The sequence below is a fragment of the Helianthus annuus genome, chromosome 15 (genome assembly GCF_002127325.2).
Source record: "Helianthus annuus cultivar XRQ/B chromosome 15, HanXRQr2.0-SUNRISE, whole genome shotgun sequence".
In the NCBI taxonomy this organism is placed as follows: Eukaryota; Viridiplantae; Streptophyta; class Magnoliopsida; order Asterales; family Asteraceae; genus Helianthus; species Helianthus annuus.
The window spans coordinates 7,651,496-7,665,948 of record NC_035447.2 but is presented as its reverse complement, the minus strand read 5'-3'; the positions used below and the strand labels follow the sequence as shown (position 1 = coordinate 7,665,948).

The window sequence follows — 14,453 nt, the reverse complement described above, 5'->3', positions numbered from 1 at the left end:
TTATGACTTGGTCGATTACAGCTTTAGAACATGGGGTGTGGGGCAAGGAAGAAAAACAAGACGGCATTAATGACTGTATTATGACATGGTCGCTTCCAGCAATTTAGACCACGGGGTGTGGGGCGGGGATGCCAAACAACGCTGGTTAAACCACACCGGACCAGCGTTGGCTACCCTGCTGGTGTGGGTTTGAAGCCTGACGTGGGGCGGGGGTAAAGTGAGTTGGCTGGCTTGGATTGGCTGGTGAGATAGGACCGTTGGGCTAGCCGTTGGCCAAGGGCTATTTAAAAAAAAATCTTTTTACTTATATTCTGTATAAATCAAACAATTTTTACTTTTTTTTTACTATCCAAAAATTTAAAAACCACTATCAACCTCCAAAAAATATATATACAATGGATTTTTTAAGTTTAAGCGATTCGCATGATAGATTTGTTTTGGTGATGTAATATATTTTTTATTGTAGTTATTTGATATAAATAAAATGTGTTTTTAAAATTACTTATTAAATTCTATGATTAATATAAAAAAATTGATCCCACATGGCACCCTAACGCCGCCAGGCCACGCCCCTTCCACACTCCACTTTTTTGGGTGTGGACTGGTAGATGTGACAACCCGAGATTTCAAGATCTTTCCTCTACGCATCACTTGTTTCACAATCTTGTTTTCACAATTCGTTTTACGTTGTATCATGTGCACGATATTTGAATAATTAAAGTATTGTTACGTTTGGGTGTTACATGAAAACTTAGGGGTTGTTTAATGTTTAGACATAACATGCTCCTGTTTAACTTTGGGCTGCACAACACACTTGAGTCACGAAGAACCCAAGTCGACGAAGAACTGGTTCTTCGTTGACTGTCTTTCGACGAACAACCCTGGGGTTCTTCGTCACAAACACTCCTTGACGAAGAAGGTTCTTTGTCAAGAAGGTTCTTCGGCAAGAGGGCCCTCGGCCCAAACAACTTCTCGAGCCCAAGCCCAGAAACCCCTCCTGTACGCATATTTGTAGTTGTAAGCATAGTATTTTGGGGTTTTTTAGAAACATAATCAAACCCTAAGCTTTTTCTCCTTCCCTTGCATGCGACGGCTGCCATATTCCTTTCTTTAAGCTTTTCGTGGTTTTCGTCTTGTCTATCTCGGTTAGTTTATCGTTACCATTGTTTTACTCGATCCCCTGTTTATATGTGATTGTATGGTTACATGTCATTGTGTTAAATCGTATCTTTACATGATGAATTGTACTTAGGGTTGTATACTCATAAGAATTATCAATGAAACCACTTGAATCTAATCTAAAGGAACGATCGTTGTTGAATGCTCACAAAACAGTCCGGTTAGCCGTATCTTGTGTTGGTCTGATTTGATTATTGGGTATATATGTTAATAATTCTGATTGTATATGGTTATTATATGATTTAGGGCATGTATTTCGATGCTAATATTGTGGTGTTAATAGTTTTGATGATGAACAACAATTAGGGTTGTTTGAACTTGTAAAATAACTGTTGTTTGATCCAATAATCATGCTGAAAATTTGTTAACTGTTGTTACGAGATTAAGGGGATTGTAACCGTCTGAGGAGGGCAGCGACGAAAGACTCTCCCACGAAGAACATGATTCAACGAAGAACCTGGTTCTTCGTTGGATGGTTTTTGACGAACCACTAGGGTCCTTCGTCACACTCACTCTCGACAAAGAATGGTTCTTCGCCATTGGGGTTCTTCGCCATGAGAGCATCCCATGAAGAACTGGTTCTTCGTAAAGATGCTGCAAGGGAGCAAACAGACAAAACAGTTTGTGATGATGAATGTTTATGTTTGCAAAACTTTAGTTGTTGCATGTGAATAATATTAATTAGGAATGAGGAACCTGATTTGGCTCGTGTGAGTAGCCAACTCACTTGTTGGATGTTATTATGTGACATGCACGTGGGATGTAGACTTGTATAAGAACTGAGTACTTGCTATGTGATATACGGTGATCTTTGCGATGAATGCAATTTGTGAAAATACGTGACTTAATTGATTATGAAACTGATTTTATTCGTAACCGCGGTAGGGTTTGGTTGACCAACTTGGAACGGGTAACTTAACATACCGAGCAAAACTAAGGTGAGTTCATTTCTCTTGAACATGCGTCCCAGTGGGTGGAACAATCAAATGGGTATTACTAAGAGGAATAAGTCTTTTGGGTAAAAACTGGGATGTTAGATAATACACTCATTTCCTATCACTTTAAGTCCCATCTTATACCGAATTAGTTACCTGAGAGGTAACGGGGTATTAGTTGATAGCGATATTAGGTTTGGCAACCTCACACCTGTAACACCCTTAATAATTTAACAGAATTTAACTAAAAATTTTATGAAATTTTATAAAATTCAGAGTTTACAAAATCATTTCCTTTAAAACCATACACACTTGTGGAGATACCAACCACATCCAAGATAGTGCATAACTAGATTAAAGTAACCCTTGCTAGTAAAATAATCACTAGTTTGAGGGATCTAAAAACACGATCAACAAAAGAAATTACATCATGTTTAAAGTTTTGACAAAATTAAGTTTAGTGCGGAAGCTTCGAAATATGTGTTCGGTTCTTGACATGTACTTGATCGCCATCCGGGAGGACCTCATTCATACCTGAAGTCAAACACCAAAAACATTAGTTTGGACTTTAATAAGTTACATATAAACAATTCCCGACATCAAAAATTAACGAACAAAACATAATTTTTCTGGGTTCCACCGTAACTTACGGTGTCACCGTAAGTTACGGTGAAGCTGGGATGTTTTTGGTTCTGCCGTAACTCAGGAGGATCTCACCGTAACAGTTTGAGCTCCACCGTAAATTACGGTGGAACCGTAATTTACGGTGGGCTCTGCACATTTACCCTTTAGCTATTTTTCAACTTTACAGGTTCATAACCTTTTACTTGCTTGTCCGTTTTCGCCGATTCTTTTTACTATGAGTCCGTAATAACATTACGGATTCAACCATGTAAACTTTTATATCGCGGAAACCAAAATACCGACAATCGGTTCACAATTTCCTTGTTTCAATTATCCAACCCATTAGTGAAGATGCATAGCACCTCATCCCCATTCTTAAAACCTTTTTGACGTAATTACCCAATTTCCCGGGCTCATATGTTTGGTGTATTTGTGCCGTTCCATGGCTTTGTGATCCCTTAGGACTATTTACTTGTTTCTTCGGAATTCAAGCATTCCGTTTCAAACGACACTTCCATAGAGCTTCTATTGTTTGACCCGATATCCCGGGTTCTTGGTCTTAAATTTTATATAACCAATTTAATAACGTGGTACAATCCACCACTTAACGTAATATGAGACTTTCAAGTCTCTATTCTCATGATTCATTTATAAAAGCATCTTTTGACCCGTTTGGCTAATTAATGAAAACTATCTCTTTGTTGACATGCTAAACTAGATTCCAAGTCCTTATTTTGACCCGTTTGATGGTCGAGTGTACTTCGTCACTTAAACGACACATCAAACGCATCCTTTACACTACAACATCAATTACATATCAAACCAAAGTATTCAAGCATAACTTAACGGAACTAAGTCACGTACCTTTAAAGCACACCTTTTCCGCGGGTATCACCTCCGGCGTGTCCACTTGACGTTCCGGATTCCTTGCCTAAAGAGTCCAATTCATAATAAGATTAGAACTCTTTTTCATAAGCTTTAACGCATTCATTCATTAGATATGTAAATCTGCGTTTTTAGCAATCTTTAACATTTTAATCCTCATTTAGGCGTTTTATCAAACACCTTGCGGGTCAGATTTTTACATGATCTAAACCAAGTTCATAACTTGAATTTATCACTCAAATCAACTTCAATTAAACAATATACACATATTTTAACATCAACAATTTCAGAGATTATCTCACAATTTCAGTTTTCACTAGAACAAGAGTCTTAATCCTAGTGTTTATCAAGTTCTACTAACTTACTAATCACCCACTATAGTGATTTTGATTCCTACAACTAACATGCAAGATTTTAACAAGAAATCATCTAGGGTTTGTCCCTAGACTTCACATTACTTCCAATTTCATGTTTTACAACACATAATCAAGCTCAACCTTCGATTTCAATCTCATGCAAGAATTTGAGTTGTATCAAAATAACCTAATTTGACATACCTTATGACCCCCTTGACGAGGTGATCACGATTCTATGTTTAGATTCCGATTTCAACTGAATTTTGGCCTTCAATTTGAGAGTTTAGTAGATTTTTAGGTTTAGGAAGTGTGGGTGTCGCCCCCTTCCTTCTGTTGATCGACCAGGCCTCATTTTGGGGTGTTTGGTTTGTTTTATTTTACTAATATTAGTATTTTAAGTTTCTATTTTAACAACTTTAGTCCCTCCACTCTTATTTAGTTTATATTCTTGGCCTTTTAACTCATTCAAGTGTTACTACAAGACTCTTAACTAACTAGGTTATTTATCCTAGTTAGTTTATTCTCGTTTATTATACACTTTATAATTCTAGTATAAAGTTTTGAAATTTCGGGATGTTACAACACCGTACCTGAGAGGACGGGCGTGAACTAATAACCTTAATCACGACCAATGCTTAGATAGGGGGCATTGGGGACAGGCAAAACAATCTGGAGCCATCTTGTACGGTACTTGAGTTATTATCAACATTATTAATAAACTGCACTAATCACATGGCAATTAACGTTTTCATAAAACTATGAACTCACCAGCGTTGTTGATGTATTGTAAAATACATCGGTATTCGCGTTGGTTTTAGTCGTTAGTTATTCGTTTTTAGTGTCGTTTTTAGATAGATTGTATATACTTTTGATTTAATTGTGCTTCCAGGTCTTTACAGCCAAAAGGAGCAAAAACGAGCCAAAATCTGGAAAGGCGAAAGGCTGGAACGGAAATCGAGGAGTCGGGAGCTGAAACGAAGCGAAAATGCAGTTCTGGAGCTTCCAGGCGGGCCGCGTAAGCTTATAAGGATCTTAACGCGCCCCGCATTAACTTAAAAAGAAAATTCAGAATTACTTAAGTTTAGGCGGCCCGCATCAACTTATCCCATACTTTCACGCGGGCCGCGAGTGTTATTATAAGGTTTCCGGTTTTGAGCTTGTGAAGCGGGCCGCGTTAACTCATCAGTTCCTCTCACGCGGGCCGCGTGAAGACCCTATGTCGGCAACTGTATGTTCCTTGCATGAAATTTAGGGTTTGAAGGTTATAAAGTTGAAACAACATTCACAGCCGAAGGGGAGACGAATTTTGGAGTTCTTAGGCGACTTTTAGAGGCTGTTGAAGGTTACGGTATTGCTTGGAATCATCGGGTAACATCTTGGAGCGCTCGGGAGTAGAGATTACGGGTTTAAACCTCCTGTTTCTTTGTTTTCGTTCGTTTATATTTTGTGGCATGATGAATTCAGATTTTATTATGACTTTGTCTATGTTTTTTATTATGTTTTCCGGCTAAAAACCGTAAACTACCTAGGCTAATGACTATGGCATAATAAAGTTTGGATTTTTATTTGATTTTTGTCGTGGTTGTGGATCTTTCTTGCATTGTAAACGCTATGGGAATTTAACTTGGTGCGTATGTGTGCTTGTGATTATCTTATTATTGATATTTGTCTCATATAATCCTTGGTGACGGTCTTTATCACAAAATAGGGTTATATTAGGGTTCTTGATTTAGGTGAGTGTCTATATCACGTAATAGGTCATTAATCCTTTAGGGTGAAAACGCGTAAGTAACCTTATAAACAACATTCGGTAATTTAATAAAATCAAGTGTGCTGCTAAACTCGTCGCTGTGAGGCTCGAGGGTATTAATAGGTCTCGGTTTGGTTATAAGTCCTTAACGTTCCATTGTCTATTAAACCAAGATTAAAACCCGTAGTTGCTTTAGACATTCGCGCGGCAAGGTAGGACGTCTTACATAAGCACTTTCAAGAAACTAGAGGACTGAAAGGAAAATCTAGAAAGCCGGTGAGCATAACATCCTAGGTAGTGCCACAAGAATCACCTCGAGAGTGTTTGAGGGGCTTAGTGGTGTCTTAATAGGTTTAGCATTTAAAGATCCCGGTTCCACACCACAAAATTATCGAATAGAAATCCATTCTGAGTTTAGCTTGCGTCTAACCTAGGTAGTCTTCATCACCACTGGTCAAAACCTTCGTTCGAGTTCGTGTCTAGTCTTCTAGCATTATTTTATTATTTTATTTAGGATATTTAGAACCCCCCCCCCAAATTAATAAACAATTTAGTATGTCGTGTCAGTCTTAGTCTAGATAGAGTCATAGCGTAATCAGTAGAGCCTCGTGGGTTCGATACTCGGACTTGCTTTAGCTTTACTACATTGATCGGTTCACTTGCCGGTTGTGTGGTTTAGGGTTTAGATCGAGTCTTAGTTTTATAAATTTAAAGCTTAGAGAGTCTAGAATTAGGGTAATTTTAGTTGTTTTAATTAACCCACATTCAGCACATCAGTTGTCTGATACACTTGTTGCATGCTCGCAGGTCGTTAGATTCTATGGACGAGGAACTTGCTGTCTCGGATTGCTAGAGTAGTCATGGGTCGAGTCTTTTGAGAACACATGACAATACATTTGGTTTTCATTTATTTGGTCTTGAAACATTGAATGATGACTTATCTTATGCTTCCGCTGAACATGTTAAACTTGGATTATGTTTATGAATGTTTTATCATAATGAATGGAAACTTTATTTAATATCTTGATATTAATCAATGTGATTGGTGGCTAGATCCTGGTACGTCACACGCCTAGCGGGGTTTCCGCATGTGATATTTTGGGGGTGTCACAGTAGAGCTCACAACTGATAAGTGTCGAGCAAGGCTGCCAACCCAAGCCCCTCACACACCATAGTGTTAGGCTACGGTCGATCTTTGGTTTTATTTATGGCAGCTTCCTTTGTTTTTGAAAAAAACACAACTTCTTTTAGGGGATGAGGATACTAGGGAAAGATTTTTTTTTTGAACGGTAAGGCACGATGTTTCAACCACCATGACACCGGGTTCTGTGGCCAAGGTCGACTACTCGACCGCTGCCAGCCCCTTGGCTCTCCCCAGATGCGTGTAAACCCAACCCCCACCCGCCCGAAAACACGACAGTGGAATAATCGGTAAAACCTCGCTTTCCATCCAAGTCGAACCAGCGCCACCCGTATTCTCTCTTCACCTGGATGCCGCAGAAAATAATGAGAGTGGGAATTGAACCTGAGTCACAAGGAACACCAATTCTTTCCCTAACCACTTCACCACTACTTCATTGGCGGGGAATGATCTATTAAAAAGTGAGTTTTGCCTAAGAAAAATTATGGAGATGACATGTTAGGATATTTCAGTCAAAAACACAAAGTGTCACCCATTTCTTTTCTCAAAATACAATACACAAAATCTTGTATAATAATTCAGCACAAAAAATAAAATCTAGTATAAAAAATTCAACAAAAAAAATCAGCAAAAAAATCTATTACAAAAAATCCACCTCAAAAATGTTATTCAGTATAGAAATTTAAGACAATATTTTTGGGTTCTTTAGATCTTATATTGTATATAGTAATATTGTGCTCAAATTAAAGATAAAGATATGCTTAATTTTATTATGCAATTTTTTTTAAATAATGTCCTATGAAAAAGTTATGAACGTTTAAAAAATAGAGGTAATACGCATATGTCTTGGGAAGAGAAAGTTAACAAATAGATTATTACAAAAATACTCTTACATCAATTTTTTTTTTACTTTCATCTTAACTACTAATTTGAAAAATTATTGGTAAATATTTCTTTTTATTTTGATCCTACCCCTTAGTATAGTTAGAGCATTCACATCCATTCCATCAAATTCTGTGTGTGGAGTTTTTATAATGTAAAGATTATAAAAAGTGTTTGTGAGTGGAGGAGAGAGAAAATGTTACTGTTTATCTGTATATTTGGAGGGACACTGTTCACCCCTATAATTTATTAATATATTTGAAAGTGGTTGTGAGTGAAAGAGAGAGAAAAAGTAATGATAAATGTATAAAAAATATTATTTTATTGAAAACGAGAAAAAAAATATAACGTTTTTTAGTGTAATTTAGGGTGAAAATATAGTGAAATGGATATGAATGCTCTTACACTTAACAATGTATTTTAATTGCTCCTTCCACTAAAATTTGTAGCTCCAAATAGTTCAGCGTAATCACAGAGCTAGTAATCTCACTAAGCAAGATATATGTAACCATTTGAGACTCGCTAGTAAGATCACACGGTGTGAGCGTTTAAAAATGGCGTTGTTGCTGCTCAACGTTGTTCACACCGTCTCGTTAACGGCGTTTACCACGGCGTTATTGATTAGGCGGGGGAATCTCCACCGGCGTGGAAGAGATTTTGCAGCCAACGTGGCACGTGGTTAATGAACGTCAATGTTAGCCGATTAACCCCAACGGTTAACTTTTAAAAATTTTTAAAAAATTACCTCTTTCAAAAGTTCTAATTTCACACTATAAAATACAACTCACTTCTTCATTTTATACAAACTCCACCACTTCATCCAAATTTATACAAACTCTCAATGCCGTTTCACTTCACCAAAAAAAAAATTGAGGATGGCAGCTATTGCGTGAACCGAAGAAGAGGGTATTGCACTTTGCGAGTCGTGGGTCGAAGCTTTGAGCCACCACACGCCGGGTAGGCGCTCGAGAGGTCCTTTTTGGAGGACAATCCGGCAACACTTTCAAGCCTATACGGGTGAGAACAACCGAACTGTCGACTCCCTCTCGTCTCGTTTTAGGACGATCCGTCTTGATTGCGAAAGATTTGAGACGATCCACACTGCCGTTGAGCTCGAGGGTGGTGATCTCGGGGAGGACGACATCATTTAAGTGACTCTCATCAACTTTAGGTACGTGCACCACCGTGAATTCAAGCTCCGCTCGGCGTGGGAAATCGTTAGATTTTTTATTTAAATTATGTGTTTTTTAGTTTCATATTTTTATTTTATGTAATATTTTTAAAATTTATGTAATGTTTTTTTTTTATTTTAGTGTTATCTATTTGTTTAATTACTAGTAATATTTTTATAAGTTTTTAATACATTATATATAATTTTAATTATAATATAATACAAAAGGTGTTTCACACGGGTCAAAAAAAGCCACGTTCCCATTCCCCAGGCCACACCGTCTGTTTTAACACCACGCCCCTTTCTAACGTGTGGTCCACATGTCGTATAATGACCCATTTTCAAGCCCCTCCTCCACACAGTGTGGTATAATGAGATTTCATTGATGAGGCTAGAGGGTGTGGTTTAAAGCCCTGGGGGCTTTATTACACCACGTAGGCGACACATAAGCAGGCTTTATCACTAGCTTACACGGTGTGAAATAACGCTTTTTATAAACCCTCTTTTAACTATATTAAAAAAAGATAAATAAAAAAATCTGATTGGTTGATGAAGGTGGGGCCCCTTGATATCTTCCTCTCGCGCGCGCTATTCTTTTGGCGGAAGCCAAAGATAGCACACCCTTTAACGGATGCGGAATGGTTTAGGGCGCCAAAGTGCACTAAACTTCATGAGGTGGCGGGGGCGCGAAGCCACACCCCCAGGCATGACAGATCTGGCCACACAAAGTTTGGACTATTAATATCTCTTCTATTTTCTGTTAGAAGTCAAAGTCCTCTCTGATTAGTCCACCGTTAATTAATTGCGCTGGAAGGAAGTTTCAGTGTAACAATACCGAAATTTCTTCCTACTATTTGCCAGTTGTATAAAATAGATGCGTATCTTCTGTTTTAGCGTCAACTAAACTTATAACTTGTCTGAAAAATCCCAACATGGATTCACCCTGCGATTATTATAGCCTCGATTATTATATGGCAGAAAAAGAAAAGAGTGACAAGTTTAGTGAACCTATGGTATGGATTCGGATCTATATTGCAATAGCTTCTGGTTTGTGCATCCTTGCCATGGCGGCTGATTTGTTGCATGGTTTCCGAAATAAAAAGTTTTGGTTTCCTTGCAAATATTTCTCTCTAAATGCTGCCTCTATCATGGTCATAACTGTCGCCATGAAACTGCCAGTTGATCTAAATAGCCCGATGCCAGGTTACCTGGACCAAGTAGCCAAGGTAGGAAGTTTGGCATTCATGTGCACGTTGATGGCCAACTTAATGCCTTCTTTGGCATCTATGGACGACAAGACACTGCTAGCAAACATGATAGGTTTGTGTATTTTCGTTATCACCATGATTGTGAATATATGCATTCAGATAAAAACGGGTGTTATTATTGATGATAATCTTTTCTATGAGCCAACCAAAATCTACTTCAGATTCGCTATTATTGCAGGAGTCAATACGGTTATGATCCTCTTGTTACTAATAATAATGATTGCTTCATCTATAACAATTCCAACTTTTAAGGAAGTTTTAGAATCTAAATATCGAGCCACAAACAAAATATCTTTAACTGATCAACGTCTACCTGATCAAATGTCTAGAGTTGAGAAGCTAAGACAGCATGTGAGAAGGTATTGGGTCATAGCAGAAACTGGTAGTCCTCAATTTGGGATGGCTAGTAATCCATTATCCACTGCTTCTGGTGTAATTTGTGTAATGGTTTCGGTCATAAACTTGGGTACGGTGTTCTACACTGTAATTAATCTTCATGAATTTGTGGGACGACTATTTGAAGGTAGATCACCATACAAGTGGTCAAGAACTCTCATTATTATAACACAGTACTTTGGAGTTGTGGTGGGAATCATTGCTCCTATAAGTAGATGTTTTTCAGTTTTCAGCTTCAAGTTGGGCGCTAAATGGAATAAGAATTATTTCATGTTTTTAAAAGTTGAGAAATACTGGATCCAAAAGTTGCGTGTGTGGAAACAAAGCCCTATACCAATTCCATCAAGAAATCGAAGATCTAGAAGTCTCGTCTACAATTCAAGAAATCTCTTTCTAAGCTTTTCTATTGGATTTCAAAAGGTGATTGTCATATTGTGCAAATTGATATGGCTCTTAGTGACAGTAGTCCCAGTATTTGTGGTCAACTGTTTTACTTCACTCAACACCTCAAGAACTGATGATATAGATGAAGACATCAGCAAGTACGTCTTACAAATCGACAATGAGAAAGAGCTTGCTGAAAAAACACTAAAGGGCATTTCAAAATCCATGAATTCGTTCATATCAAAGGCTGAGAAGGAACAAAACAACAATCTTTTAGAGCTTCTCGATAAATTTACTGAATTCGAAGGAGTACAGATCTTCGACACTGATCATGTTCAATCTCTGCTTCCTGCTGAATTTGTAAACAGTTGGAGCTTACCAATAGTAACCTTAACGTGCATCGCTGTTTCCATCCCAAATATTCATACGCACGTAGCTGAGAGCATGTTAAGAGGTGTTGGTGAAGGTCTTTCGTTCACCCATCTTATGGAAGAAAGCCTTAATTGTTCAAGCGAATATGTAAATCTTCGAAAGGCCAGTATGTCCGTATGGCATGTGGTCGAATACATATGCAAGTGGTTGGACAATCCTCTAGCAAAACATGTGTTTAATGGGAAAGATGCAACAGAGATTGTTAAATTCTTTTCTGATAAAGCTAAAGAAATCGTGACTGAAATCTTAGCTAGTAACGATGGAGAACAACCAGAGAACCCTCCTAATGAGTTGATTGCGGCCAATTCAATGTACCGAATCACACAAACAATCTTGCTTAGGTTTGAAAGCAACACAGAATCAGTGACCAAAAAGCAGTTGTTTTCCCATTTAGAAAGCATGATTGCGGACATATTCTGTGCTTGCTTCACAAACCTACCGCGAGTCATAACAATGAGATGTCATGAAAGTGTGATAGAGAAAAGAGAGGCAAGTGTGAAGGTTGCAGCAAAGCTTTTTGGTAAGACTGCCAAGATAATAGAAAAACTAGAGAAATGTGATAAAGTACCAAGCATGGATGAAGACAAGATGGCGTATATTGATGAGTGGCGTGTTTATATGAAGCAATCGATTCCATAAGGTACTTTCTCTAGCTTCATATCACAAGGGTGGCAATAGCGGCGACAGCTGTCGCCGCTAAAGGTGCCAGTTTCTTGTAGTGTTTGTATGTAGATATGTAGTTTAATTGAGTTATACATTGGGTAGATTTTACATTTGGCAATTGATATGATGTATTCAGTTTCCTTGCTAAGTTGTCTATGTTTGGCCTAACTATTTCTTTTGCACCTCTTTGGAACGTGATGCAGGGCAAAGTACTGAGCAGCCACACAGATTGTCCATCATAAAGCATTCTAACAACTATTTTTTTTTATGTCTTTTCCTTCTTATTTTGTTTTTCGCAAGTGTATGGAAATTTGGAATTGACAATGTAAAACTTTTGCTTGATATGCCACGCCGTTTGTATTTCTGTGTAGTTTCAAATTTATATCCGGAATCACTACGGTTGATGTATAGTCTGATCGTAATCGATCGTGATCGTGCTGCTACTGTCTTGATATGCCACGCGTTCGTATTTTTGTGTAGTTTCAAATTGTGTTTTATGTTTTTTTTTAAAGTCAAATTCGGCCTGAGTTGACCAACTAGAGCCAATTGTGGTCAAAATTGATCGTGTTTGATTGATTATGAATAATTAGGCGGAGTTGTAGAAATCGTATCAGCAGGCCAGGGCGGACCTACATGTATTGGTCAGGGTTCAAAATTTTAATAGAGTGGGTGTATAAAAAACTTTGAGTGAACCCATAATATAAAATGAACAATGGTCTTGTGATTAGGCGATGGAATTTAAAAGGATTGGTCGTGTGTTCTAGCCCTGTGGCCCATTTTTATTTATAATTTTTTTTTTGTTCAAAAGCTTATATCATATCAAAATGAGTGAATTTTCTTCTATTTGGCTGTCATACAGCACATAGCTTTTGCAAGGTCAACTTTTCTTTGACCATGATCTATATCATACTTCAAAACATTACATTTTTCTTTTGTAATCTAATAGATAATTATGGTTATATATCGAATGATGCATCATATATGCAACAATATATACTACATAAATGATCATTTGGACAAGAGGATATAGACATATATTTGGAGCTTGTTGTGCTACTATCGAATGATGCATCATATCGAATGATGTTCATCAACAGTTCTTGAACACATTTGTGCTCATTTAAAATTTTAGTTTGTGCTCATTTAAAATTTTAGTTTGTGGTCATTTATGACCTTGAATGTTCATTTATGCTTGTTTGCGTTTGTTTGTTTTCATTTGTGTTCATTTCCTAACTCGATCATTTCCATCTCCGCCTACACACCAATTCAGGAGAAAACCCAATAAATATGAGAAAACCCCTTTTGTGGGAATCGAATCTAGGATCTCATGGTCTCTAATCCTTATCCCACCTAAGATGCCAGTAGGCTATAGTTACATGGGCGAATTAATGTATGATTGAATGTAATATTTATCATGAAAAGTAAAATTGGTAAATTGGTAAATTTTTAAATGTACAATGTTTTGTCAAAGAACGGGTTAACTTACGAATCCAAGATCTTACTTTTCCAATATACTCTCTTCCATTCTTTTATTTTTAATGGATTATTTTTACGTATCGAAATTTTATTTTTGATTGAAGTTATTTTTTATGCTTATATCTTTTATAATTTAATAATGTGTGGTTAAAGTTGTGAATTTGCAATTTGATGAAGATGGATAGATCTGGCTTCCTTGTTCTTGTTTGATGAAGATTATTCATGAACTTGAACTAGATGAAGATTGTTCATGAAGTTGAAGATCTGGGTTCTTTGTTCCTGTTTGATTAAGATGGAATTTGATGAAGATTGTTCATTATTTGAAGATTGTTAATGAATTTGAAGATCTGCGTTCTTAATATTGTTTGTATTCATGATGAATATGTTTTAAAGATAATGATGTTCTTGAATTTAGATTTAGGGTTTGTTTTTTTGTTTTTTTTTTTAATATTGTCAGATTATCAAAATGCCCCTTGACCTAATAGTTAAGTCTTTTCGTAAAATCTCTCTCTCTCTCTCTCTCTCTCTGACGAAAAAAACCAACAGTCGCCAGAAGTCGTCTTGATTGCTCGACGATGAAGATTGAGAAAGATTAGCATGTGAGGTTTAATCGATTTGCTTATTGGTAGCAGTCTAGATATAACCTTCCATTCTAATAGTTCGATTGAGTCATCCATTCGCGTCTAGGGTCTTTCCGGCGGTTCTGTCTTTCATTGAGATGGGGAGAGAAATAGGTGAAAGTTCAGGCGTGGGAAACAACCGGTTGAAATACGGGGAGAAGTATCAAGGCAATGGAAGTAATAACCAGGCAAGCGATAAACAATACACGGGGAAGGATGCCATAACCTTCTATATCTCAAACATACATCCGCAGGTATCGGACGGAGAATTTTGGTTAGAATACAGGAACT

The 14,453-nt window shown here is 37.3% G+C and overlaps 1 protein-coding gene across 1 annotated transcript; it reads left to right on the top strand.

Moving 5' to 3' along the window:
* The first annotated feature begins 9,861 nt into the window (after positions 1–9,861).
* On the top strand, positions 9,862–12,436 carry LOC110914719. The gene is made up of 2 exons (XM_022159481.2): positions 9,862–12,043; positions 12,270–12,436. Exon 1 carries the CDS (start codon positions 9,895–9,897, stop codon positions 12,040–12,042), a length of 2,148 nt encoding a protein of 715 aa, XP_022015173.2. The 5' UTR covers positions 9,862–9,894; the 3' UTR covers position 12,043; positions 12,270–12,436.
* Positions 12,437–14,453: the final 2,017 nt, after the last annotated feature.

Bases quoted from the DNA above. Each gene is read 5' to 3' on its own strand.
- LOC110914719 (XM_022159481.2), top strand. From the start codon at position 9,895: ATGGCAGAAAAAGAAAAGAGTGACAAGTTTAGTGAACCTATGGTATGG.